This window comes from Convolutriloba macropyga, chromosome 8 (assembly GCF_964194025.1).
Source record: "Convolutriloba macropyga chromosome 8, txConMacr16.3, whole genome shotgun sequence".
Taxonomy (NCBI): domain Eukaryota; kingdom Metazoa; phylum Xenacoelomorpha; order Acoela; family Convolutidae; genus Convolutriloba; species Convolutriloba macropyga.
The window spans coordinates 47,159,403-47,171,888 of NC_134475.1; the positions used below are offsets into that span (position 1 = coordinate 47,159,403).

General features: G+C 37.4%; 1 protein-coding gene and 1 long non-coding RNA gene across 2 annotated transcripts; both read right to left on the reverse strand.

Annotated features, from left to right (window-relative positions):
• Positions 1-4,549: 4,549 nt before the first annotated feature.
• LOC142344153 (uncharacterized) lies at positions 4,550-5,196 on the reverse strand. The gene is made up of 2 exons (XR_012759245.1): positions 4,996-5,196; positions 4,550-4,665 (listed from the first exon to the last, which is right to left on the reverse strand). It is a non-coding gene; the product is annotated as an uncharacterized LOC142344153 (long non-coding RNA).
• Positions 5,197-5,217: 21 nt separating this feature from the next.
• LOC142345077 (neuronal acetylcholine receptor subunit non-alpha-2-like) lies at positions 5,218-10,980 on the reverse strand. Its single transcript, XM_075397161.1, has 6 exons — positions 10,775-10,980; positions 10,397-10,656; positions 7,321-7,599; positions 6,097-6,246; positions 5,329-5,896; positions 5,218-5,222 (listed from the first exon to the last, which is right to left on the reverse strand). The coding sequence occupies exons 2-6, from the start codon at positions 10,607-10,609 to the stop codon at positions 5,218-5,220; spliced, it is 1,215 nt and encodes a 404-aa protein (XP_075253276.1). The 5' UTR covers positions 10,610-10,656; positions 10,775-10,980.
• Positions 10,981-12,486: the final 1,506 nt, after the last annotated feature.

Below are 12,486 nucleotides of genomic sequence, written 5' to 3' on the forward strand. Positions count from 1 at the left end.
ATAATTGTGTTGCCTGGTAGTGGTCTCGTTATTAAGCTACACAAATCGGTGTGTAGCCAAAAAATGCTTTTTGCACTTTGGCTAAAAGAAACAAAATAGCACGATGATCACAGCAAGTGCAGCACGATGAGGATAAAAATACAGTTGTTTAAACTGAGCTCTTCTCAGCAAAACTAAATAATCCGGAAATGTCCTCGTAGAATGTTCTGCTACACATACATCTACCACTCGGTAGACTGACACAAAATACCCTCACAAGCTTCCAAAAACGAAGCCGCACACTGTTATAAATCTCCGTCCACGAACAGAGTCACCCAGCCAGGTACACAAACTTCGCCACACAAACATAGTCCACCAATCGGCTACAAAACCTCCCTTTCCACAAACAGAGACCTTTAATCAGCTACACAAACTCCTCCGCACAAAACAGAGTCGACAATCAGCTACAGATGCTCCCTGTGCACAAACAAAGTCCTCTAATCAGCTACAAAAACTCTTCCACAAAAACAGAGTCTCCAATCCGCTACAATTCGTTCTCCAACGATGTTAGAGCACACTAGAGCTTCACTCACACTTCCTTTCAATCTCTGACTCTTAACCACTGCTTTACTATGTGTTTTCTCTCAGTGTCCTCTCGTTCGTTTTCCAATTGACTTCAGCAATCCTGTAATGCAGCGCAGAGACAAAGCAGCATAGTGTCATTTTTAGGGTGCATTGAAAAGCTCTGGGCCCATAACTTATCGGTTAATGGGAACGCAGAGACAAATCTTGTAATCAAATAATTCAATTAGAAATGATTTTTGACAACAGTGGCAATAGGCACAATTCTTGATCGAATTATAAAAACAGTTATTGGCGCCTTTTTACATTAAATGCAACCATCTTTGATTTACAAATTCTATGACTTCCGGTGACATATGGTGTTTACTATCATTTTATCAGAGCAATCAATCAAACGTCAAAATCAAGTGTTATCAATTCACATGCAAGAACAGAATAGTTATGGAAAACATCAGTATAAACTGCAAGTGAAATAAGCAATCTTTTCTTGACAACAAAGATGTAAATCAGCAAGTGAGTATTCTTTTCATAATCAAACAATTAATATTATCCGTTTGATACGCTACACAGGATGAGGTCCGGGACCCAAGAGAGGTATTGGTGAGAACGGTTTGGGGTGTGAACAGTGGGCCGATGCACCCCAACGCAATGGTTTAGAGAAAAATTAGTCGCGCGCTCCGTCTGAGCAAATGCTCATTTATGGTCTGTTCGGTCTGGCGAATGCCCACATTTCGGGGTCTTTAGTCCGGCCAATGCCCATTTTTTGGTCTGCTCTACGCCTTAATTTTTGGTCTGTTTGGTCAGGTCAATACCCCCATTTCAGCTGGTTTGGTCTGGCCAAAAATTACTTTCAATACCTAGAGGACCAGCCGAAGGAAGAGCAAGTCCTTTATAAGTTGTATAAATGTTTGCTTCAATTACTGTTTTTCAAAATAAAAGCCAATCCTGGTTAACCGACATCTAGTTTAGTGCTCTGACCTGAGATCTGTACCCTCTGGGCAATGGTATGTACGACTATCTTGACTGCGGTTTGTTCCGTCTGGCCAATGGTCTGAACAACGGTCTGGCCCGGAGTGTGCTCAGTCTGAGCAGTGGTCCGGACCAACTCTGTTAACTCTGGCCAATTGTGGTTAAGGTCTGTTTGGCCTGACCTAGGGCGTTCAAAGTCTTTTTGGTCTGAACTAGGGCGTTTAAGGTCTTTTCGGTCTTTCATTACCTTTTTTTGGGTATGCTTGGTCTGGAGCCCCACTGTCTCCGACCAAGTTGGTCTGGCCAATGCATGTCTTGGGTGGCTCACCTCATCGTGGGTAGCCTAATTGGACAACCGTGATTGTGAGCGCGGATTAAATGACAAATTGTTTTCATTATTTTTCCTACTTGTTCGAAAATAGGCATGGTGTCACGCAATGAGCTAGGACAACTAATACTGATGAGTTTTTGATGTCTGATCAAATGCGTGGGGAGCTCAAAATATTATGTCTTATTTTTGACACGTAACTCATTAGCGGGAGAAATTTGGGAGCCAAAACAGGAAAAACATCTCCAAAGATTTAAGTAGAAGGTGGCGAAAGTGGTTCCAATGTTAATTTCAACAGAACTAAAAATTGTAATAATAACAATGATCGGTTGCACATCTTATTTGAATAATAGTGAGGGCTTTTGAAGTATCGAAGCAAAAAAAACTTCATTTTCCTTCCGACTCAATCAGGTATAAAATGCTTCTGCGCAATTAGAGGTTCCATTGCGCCTGAGCAGTTCGAGTATAGTTCACAGTTGTAATTATGAGAGCCATGGGCCAGCGATATTAGATTTTGTGGCAAATTTATTGAGACAGGGCAGCCCTAGTCTCAACTGGATTTGAACAACGATACGTGTTCGAAACCTAAAATTGACAATCCCTGTAGCGTGTTTTTTGTTTAATAAGCAAAATGTAAAATTGAATGTAAAGTTTCGTAGTTTTTATCGAGCAGAGGAGTGCTAGTTGGCAAATTTATAGTCCGAAACAGAGTGGTTCATAGTTATCACGTCTTTTTTTCATTCATTCAATTACCGCTATTTAAATTTCTTATATCACTAACTCTTTCAAATTCAAAATCAGGAAAGTTGTTTTCAATCTGGAGTATTTGATTTTGGTGTCTTTAGTCCGGCCAATACTAATTTTTTGATCTGGCCTACGCCCCAATGTTCGGTCTGTTTGGTCAGATCAATACTCACATTTCGGTTTTTTTGGTGTGTCTAATAACCACTTTCAAGACCTAGAGGACCAGCCAAAAGAAGAGCAAGTCCTCTATAAATTGTATAATTGTTTGCTTCAATTACTGTTTTTCATTCATTCAATTACCGCTATTTAAATTTTTTATATCACTAACTCTTTCAAATTCAAAATCAGGAAAGTTGTTTTCAATCTGGAGTATCTGATTTCGGTGTATTTAGTCCGGCCAATACCCATTCTTTGATCTGGCCTACGCCCCAATTTTCGGTCTGTTTGGTCAGGTCAGTACCCACATTTCGGCTGGTTTGGTGTGATTTATAACCACTTTCAAGACCTAGAGGACCATCCAAAAGAAGAGCAAGTCCTTTATAAATTGCATAATTGTTTGCTTCAATAACTGTTTTTCAAAATATAATTCAATCCTTGGTAATCTACATCTACTTCTAGATGATTAGACTACTTAATTATCTTAATGAAACTAAATCTTGAAATGCGCATTGACCTTTAAATCGACTGTTTTTTCCACTAATTTTTCAAAATCTGATTTTCATTTATCGTTTAGAAAAAAAGAAGTGAATATATTTTAAATCTTATTGAATGCTTCTACACCTTTAAGTGGGTCTGGGCAATGCTCTGCTTTAGATCTGTTCCCTCTGGGCAATGGTATGTACGACCATCTGGCATGCGGTTTGTTCCCTCTGGCCAATGGTCTGAACAACGGTCTGGCCCAGAGTCTCCTCAGTCTGAACAGTGGTCCGGACCAACTCTGTTAACTCTGGCCAATTGTGGTTAAAGTCTTTTTGGTCTGAACTAGGGCGTTTAAGGTCTTTTCGGTCTTGTCAATACCTATTTTTGGGTATGGTTGGTCTAGAGCCCCACTGTCCGCGCCCAAGTTGGTCTGGCCAATGCATGTCTTGGGTCGCTCACCTCATCCTGGGTAGCCTAATTGGACAACCGTGAATGTGAGCGCGGATTAAGTGACAAATTGTTTTCATTATTTTTCCTACTTGTTCAAAAATAGGCATGGTGTCACGCAATGAGCTGGGACAACTAATACTGATGAGTTTTTGATGTCTGATCAAATGCGTGGGGAGCTCAAAATAGTATGTCTTATTTCCGACCCGTAACTCATTAGCGGGAGAAATTTGGGAGCGAAAACAGGAAAAACATCTCCAAAGATTTGATTAGAAGGTAACGAAAGTGGTTCCAATGTTAATTCCAACAGAACTGATAATAATAATAATAACAATGATCGGTTGTACATCTTATTTGGATAATAATGACGGCTTTTGAAGTATCGAAGCAAATAAGAAACGGTTCTGCGCAATTAGATGTTCAATTGCGCCTGAACAGTTCAAGATATAGTTCACGTTTGTAGTTATGAGAGCCAAGGGCCAGCGATAATAGATTTTGCGGCAATTTTATTGAGACAGGGCAACCCTAGTCTCAACTGGATTTGGACAATGATACGTGTTCGAAACCTAAAATTGATAATCCCTGTAGCGTGTTTTTTGTTTAATAAGCAAAATGTAAAATTGAATGTAAAGTTTCGTAGTTTTTATCCAGCAGAGGAGTGCTAGTTGGCAAATTTATAGTCCGAAACAGAGTGGTTGATAGTTTTCACGTCTCATTTTTTTCATTCATTCAATTACCGCTAAATTTCTTATATCATTAACTCTTTCAAATTCAAAATCAGGAAAGTTGTTTTAAATCTAGAGTATTTGGTTCCTGTATGACTTCCCTCTTATATTGTGGAATTGTTAAAGACGGTTCGAATATTGACATAGTAACAACTGACTTCAGTGTTCCTCTCTTGCTCCTTTTAGTAGAATATGTCCATCTTCAATTGATAATATTACTTGCTTATGATGCTAGATACGAATTATAGGTGTCTTTACATCGGTGTCCGGAAAACTAGCCGACGTGAATATTAGCCGAAAAAGTCAAAATGTGGCATAGTAGCAGAAATAATTGCATGAGATAATTGCTGTAAGCAAACATAAGTGGGACGCGCAATTATCTAACTCGCTTACACATGAAAATAATGCATTTGGCCATGCCTCGCGGGCCACGGCCGAGCCTCAGCGGCCTATGGGACTTGATATGAATCTATCACAACCGAACAAAATATCACGGCCGTTCTCAAATCTGATTGGTTAAAATCTCCTTTTCGGCTAATATTCCATTCGTCTAATTTTCCTTTCGGCTCAATTTCCTAGCACCTTTACATCAGCCAGTACATTATTAGGGTATACAGACCATTATCAGTGCAAATACAGTCATTAGTATGTGCATATATTGTGCACAATATTATAACTCAGTTAGTTTCCAAGCCAGTGAAGTATCTTACATGCAGTTATAGCGAAATAATGATAGAAACAACATATTAGCTCATTGCGAGTATTTAGCTTGGCATAGATAGTACACGGTACCAGTGACCAAAGCTACGCTGTAGCAAATTCCAAACAAGCGGTCAACAAAATTCGCAGACAATTTCCATCCCTCGGACTGCTGAAGATCCAATTCCCGTGCAAACTCCTCTTTTGCAGTCATACTGTTTGCACCTCCAGTGGCACAGGGTTTTCCGCCATTTTGACTTCCTCTCGGAGTTTGAGAACATTCTGGAATCTTTGCAGTGTCCAGAATTAGGTCATCCAAAGATGCCCGGCGTTCGGCTGTAGCTTCATCTAGACGTTCCAACAGTAGATAGCCCATCCAGCGACTTTTGATTATTCCCAGGAGAATCTTAGGAATTGGTTTGCTTTCGGGTAAGTTGTACATCGCTACAACTGCCACGCAATCAATAACAGCAAACGTCACCATTACTATCAAAAAGATTACGAGAGATCCAATTATCGGAAAGTCTTCGTCAGTGCTCGGAGGAAGAATTTCAGACAGGACAAAAAGTTCGAATATTTGAGACAGCAGAACTGTGACGCTTAGTGAGACTTTTTCCCCACTTTCTACAGGAACGAGCATCGGCAGAATTGAGATGAGACCCATTAAGAGAGCTGGGGCTACTATGACTGTGACGTAGAATTTGGACACTCGTTGGAATTTGAAGTTGTACGTGACTGTATCGTAGAGGAATTTAGAGTTGTGCTCAAATGTTCTGTTGGATACCTAAAAGATTAATCGAGCGACCATTTTATCGTTCAAGTTCTGTTTTAACATTATGGTATATGCTCTTCAGTTTATATGAACGCTCATTTCCATTCGCATTGGGTAATTTTGCGGGCAGTATTATTCATTTTTTGCCAGTTTTACAGTAAATGGTTGCAATTTTTGTTGTTGATCAAGCGAAAAATGAAATTTATGTGAACCTCAAAAGTGACAGGCTCTATGAGGTTGTACTGCCCACTTTGCTGGAAATGGTGCAAGTCCAGCTGGTCCAACAAGTTGTAGTTCTGGTCGCGTCCAATCCTATATTGCATCTGTGTGTATATCCACTGACCCACTTTGAACTTGCATTCCTATTAAACAACATTAACTAGTACCACTAATTGTATAACATTATTATACAGTATGACGTCGACGGTGAAACGTTCCACTGAGTTATGTCAAATAAATCGGAATATAAAACATTATAACAAAAAACACAATCGTAACTACTGGCATTAAATTAATTGAATTGATCGAAACTGAGAAAAAAAAGCTTAAAACACGCCGTTTTTCTCATAGTTACCTTATTGGAAAAAAACTCATTCCAACGCCGAATTAAGGGAAAGATAATTGAAGATTAATGTAATTTTTAAATACATCGTACAAAAAATTAATAGACGAAAAGAGAATTCTTGTCACCAACGTGCTCCAAAATTTCATGCCTTCTTGTAAGCAGATAAAATTAGCCTCCACTGATCGCATTTATCTTCATTATTAATTCTGATTACGCAAAAAGTAAAATTGACACTGCGGCGGCATTGTGTAAAAAAACTCGCTGAATTGTCGTAAAATGTGTGAATGGTCATAAATGAAGTGGAAAATGCCGCTTCTTTAACATGGGAGTTAAATACGGCGCTGTTCGAGCAATAGTTGCAGAACTATACCACGAAGAAATAGCAGTGAAAAATTGTAATTTTCATTGAAAAAAATTTGAATAATTATGCCGTGAAAACGCTTATAGTCAAGATCACCGCCATATTGAGAAGTGATCTTAATTAAATTTATCGTGAACATACGTAAAACATTTGCGGTGAAAATTCGATGGTCAGATTCTCACCCCCCCCCCCCCCCCCTCCACCATCCTGGCGTTTTCCAAGAACTCCCTTCTTAGACTAGACCCAACTTTTGACTGCGGCTTAATTGGGGTACAACTTTATCGTATTTTCTAAGCTTTTTGAGGCAGTGAATATATGTAAGATTGCTTCTAACAAACGGTGAACTTCTGTCATAGCACAAAGATCAAGCTCTTAACGACTTACATTTAAAACTATATAGTTTTCTTCGCCATAGTTCACCGCAGTTCTTATATTATTGCCCTGTAAAAACACATTTTCTGGGACTTGGACAAGAACCTAAATTTTTAAGCTAGAGCTCTATACGTTTACCTGAGTGTCAAAGGGAAAGAAGCGCAGTCTTTGAGTACAAGTTAGTTTGATACTGGCACTGGTTGTAACTGGAGCTATCATTCCGGAGTAGTGAATCATCTGTTTTGAGAATGAGCTGTACTGCAGTTCAGTTGCATCGTAGAAAATCAAGTCAGGAGTCCAGATGGTTCTTTCTTTGAGAGTTATGATCTCGATTCCTCCGTGCACAGCTGGGTTCCATGCTATATGGGGAAGGTAGTATGACATAAATATCCACAGTTTCAAGTGCACTGTTGCCTCCTAAAAATAAGGACAGTTGAAAAGTACTTCGGCAGTTCCAGCAATGCCGGCTGGTTGACAAAATCGATATCCTCAATTTTCAAAGGTCTCTTTGCCGTTGTGATTATATTTTCTCCAGAATTATATTTGCAATTTAATTGACGGATCTGCGGTGACCACATTACGAGTTTAGCTAAAAGTTTGTTGATGAGAAAAGCTACATAGAATGTTTGAGTAGTTTGAAGCCTAAATAATTACTGCCTAGTCGAGATCAGTTCGAATTGTTTGGACGAGTATCACAAAAACCCGTCATTGGGGAACTAAATTTTACTTTCAAAAAATTTTTCAAAAAGAAGATTCCTTCTTCCAATAAACAGGCAAAGATGATAGCTGCAAATTGTTACGATTTTGCCCGTATTTTTAAGGGAAGTGAAACGAAGCTCGATTTTGGCATTGTAATATGGAAAGGTATGAAAGGGGATCAAAATTAGGAATTTTTGGTTAAAATGTTTAATAGCGGCCGTCAGCCTCTCATCGACTACTATTTGGGTGCTCTTGTTTTTCCAATTCAAAGAATTAATTTTGTATTTGGGCGCTGCGTTTTGCTAAACGTCTGTTCACACGTTTTCGTGATGAAATGGAGCGAAAAAGCGAGTGGTTTTTCGGCGTGACATTTTTTAACAGTGATTTTAAATTAAATTGAGAAAATGGTGCTTGAACAAAATTTCGCTTTCTCGCTTGTGATTTGTTGTTCACATGTGGCTATTTCGTTTTGAAGTTTACTGCTTTTGTGAAACTTTTAATATCGATTACATTTTTTAAATGGTTTCCCAGTCCATTCAGTGCCCATTCGGGGTCTTGTTTTGTGTTTAGTCAACAAAAATTCTTTGTGTCGACTGCAATGTTTTTTTAATTCACTCTCTACTCTTTGATCACGTTTTCCGTTTTACGTTAGTCATGATTTTTGCGTTTAACTCATTGTTTCAACTGAAGGGATTTTTAATTGTTTCACGCATTGAATTACGCAATGTAGTGAATACGTTCAACTTCAAAAGAGCAAAATAAAAATAACGGGATAAACCGATAAAACCCGGCCACAAAGTCATAGTGGTATAGGTTATGAGAATTCATTAGAGCGATTGTTAGCTGACATTTCAAACTAATAGATTTTGGTTTGAAAGCTAAATTAGGTATAGCGTAGGAATATAACTGAAAATGCACACCGGATTAGAACTCCTTTGAAACCTGGCAAAAAATTCTTTCAATTTCTAACTCCTCTTTTTCTGTTTCAATCCCGATGTGCGTCAAGCGCGTCAACAGCGGTTATTTTCCGGCAAATTATCGGCTAGGCTGTTTCCAATTTTACTGTTTTTTTTGAGTCAGAACGTATTTTCCATATGCCACCTAAAATCTGTGAATATTGTAATTCTTATCTCCATCATTTTTGTTTGTCCATTTTTGCAATTTTTGATAAGTACTATAAAATTCCTTCTTTTTTATAATCAGAAAAGAAAAATCGCTACATGTAGTGAGATCGAAGAAAGACACCCCTAGCATCCCAATATTCACAATATTTTTTTCTGCGATTTTTGCAAAAAAAAGATGGCTAATAAATAATTGTTACTTCGATTAAATCATGCAGCGTGCCGTTCAGAATTCATCTAGTTATGTTTCTCATCTATTTTGCGTCTCATCGCTTTTAAGTGTTTCTCTGAGACCTCAATTTCCAATTTGCGGGGTAAAAATCTGTTTCTATGTTGAATTGTTTCTCATAAGATCAAAATTGTTTTCTTTACTTAAGATTCTCTTAAATCATTTGCGATTGAGATTGTTTTTCAAATATTTCAAAGCTCATATCCAATAATTAATTTTGCAGCAGTAACCTAAAAGCAATTAAGAATCTGTTACTTAAAAAGTTATGCTTTTAATAGCGATCTGTAAGATCTCAATAGCAAAAACTTAGGAAAACAACAAGAGCTGAAGTATCATTTATTGAGCATGAAAATAGCAGTAAAAATGGGCACTTCAGATGAATACAATGACGAAGACTTCGCATTTGTTTGTCCATTTTATTTGTTTCAATATGTTAACCATAATAAAAAAGAACTAGACGCTGTTCCTACTAAATTAGCCCTATTTTATTTGAAACTATTTTAGTTCCTAAGAATGCAAAAATATGATTTGAAGGAATTTAAAATTGAAAAGCGAGTGCAGTAAAATTTTCTGAAAAGGTTGAATTTTTTTCCAGAACTTAACAAGCATATCAGTTTTTCACCAGTTTTCCTGATGATAAACCGTTTGGATCTCTACGGAAAAAATTATTGATCAATCAATGTTAGCTGTAGAAAAAAGTCAACCATGTATAAGGTTCCTTACTCATATTTATTTGACTGGTGAAACAATTAAGAAATCTGTTCCATTCGGTTTGAGCTGTTCCTTAAGTTGTAGATTTTACAAGTAATAATTTTACCTCGAAATTGGTATCAAAAAGCGCGAAAAATGAAAATTTTCTCAGAAATTTAAGCCTCGGTATCATCAAGAAACCATAAAATTGAAACTGTCTCCTCTCAATTTGATTCAATTTTTCAAGGGCTTTCTAAAGGTGCTACTTCTGCATCTCTTACTAAAATATCCATCATCCGAAATTGGTTTAACTAAGTAGGACTGGTGTAAAATTTACTAACCTCCAAATAAATTTGGAGGATTGTAACAATAGAGACATGATCTTAGTTCTGAGTCAGTACTGATAGTATGACTTGACATCAAACTTGCTCAGTACTATTATTGACTCGCCATTATGTGCGGGTACATATACTACCTTCTGGTCGATTCCCAGTAGTTGGTATACATCTATGAACATGTTCACGTGTTTGAACAGCATGTCTCCGTGTGGTACGTCAACTGTAGCATTGTTTATTATAGAATCCACGAACACTTTTTCTTCTTCCAAGGTGTGGAAACATAATACAGTAGCAATGGAACATTCTAGAAAGAATGTGACCAGTGCAACTCCATGGAATGAAAGGGCCATTTCTGCTACATGCTTTTAAGTAAATGCAGGAAATAAATGAACTTAAACTTTTTTGGAATTTTGTTCGCAAGGATTTCAATGTTTTCATTCAAAAATTGTTTCCATGCCTTTTCGTTCCGTTTGATCAAATTGACATTAATTGTGAAAAAACTTTGAAATCCTTGCAAAAATAAATTGCTATTGGAAATGATAAAACGGTTAAAAACTATTTTGTTTGGATAGAATCTGAGGTCACCGCATATTTGGTATAATGCTATTTTGACTGCTAACTTTGAACTTCTAATTTTGGTAAAAATAAAATCTTTTTCTCCTACCACTGCAAACGAATTTTGTCCTCCTCTTCCTATAAAGACAATTCTAAGCAGCTGTGTTTGTTTTGTACTAAAATCGTTTGAATTTCCTTTCAACATTTAAAATCAATCAGAATTCTCAATTAAAACGTACAATATGTCACAAATTTCCTGTATTTGTTTATTGCCACCTGTTATGAGACACATTTTTCTGGCTTCTTTGGAGTTTAACGCTCTGAAAAATTTTTAATGAGAGAGTATTCCGCTGATCATTTCTGCAACAACAATGATTACTGGTCAATAATTGATACAAGTTGTTTCAAAAACAATGAAAGTTTATTTACAGCTCATATTTCCCTTTTCCATCTGCTTTTTTGTTCAATTACCGCTTATCGGTTACTACACCACAAAAAAGGAGGTCTGAAAAATGAGCTACAGGTCAACGCTTGTGACAAAAAACTTGCTCTTTCTCGTTACCCAAGCTACTAAATTAAACGTCATTTTAAAAAGAAAAAAGTCAGTTAATTTTTTTTGTCTATCATCTTGTTCGATGTGCAAATATTTCTGTTGCTCAAACGAAATTACTCACAATTGATTGCATATCTTGAAATAAGTGTTAAAAAATGAAAAACTTAATTACTTAGGTAAACGTTGTCTAACGGGAGAACTTACTTGAAAATTTAGAAATTTCAAAGGCCAAGAAACAAAAAATTAACGCGTGACCTTAATGGCGACAAGATCTCCGAAAAAAAGGGCCAGAGTTCGCAATTTTATAACCCCCTCCCCCACACCCAACCAAAAACATCAAATACATCAGAAGTGTTTTCCGAGGAACAATGATCCCTAGACAGCTTAATACGCTGAAATTCTACTTTAAGATACTGAAATGAAACGCGTTTGATGGTAAAATTATAAGTGCCGAACCGTTTTGCCTGTAACTTATTTCCAAAATTGTGCCCAATAGCAAACCAGTGTGCTTTTATTAGCTTTATTTATTAAGTTCAAAAAACTGGGGTAATCGCAAAAAAATAAAAGGGTTGCTCGGAAGGGTAAAATTGTAATTAAGCGACATTTGGAGAATCTTCTGTGCCAACTGTCCTCAATTAATTGGCAGGTTTTCACGTGCAATGAATGGAGGAAACTCACGTGCCTTGTTAGCGTTGTCAGCTAGTTAAGCGAAATCAGCAAGCAAACAAGAGAACCGTACCGAAGCTCAAGATCGATTAAAGTACTTTCGCCTTTCCTCCGTGTTTTTGCGTCATGTCTATTTATATATAGAGTGCAAGTGGAGTGCAGTTTATTTTGGTACTATTGGGACTAGAAAAAGTGCCTGATATCCGGTGAAATCTTTCTTTTTACCCCCTCTCCCCTAACTCCCCCATGTAAGATTCGCGGGGTAATTTGCCTGTGAAAACACTAGTCTTAAATTGCTTACATCAATTTGGGAAATGGACAACACACAGCAGCTAAGTAAATATCCCGCCACGGGAGTTGATCAGATTTTTAAATGCTATTATGTTTAGTTTGCCAGAAGAATCGGCCTCCCCGTGAAAAATGATCCATAAAAATAAGGGGAGAAAAAAACCT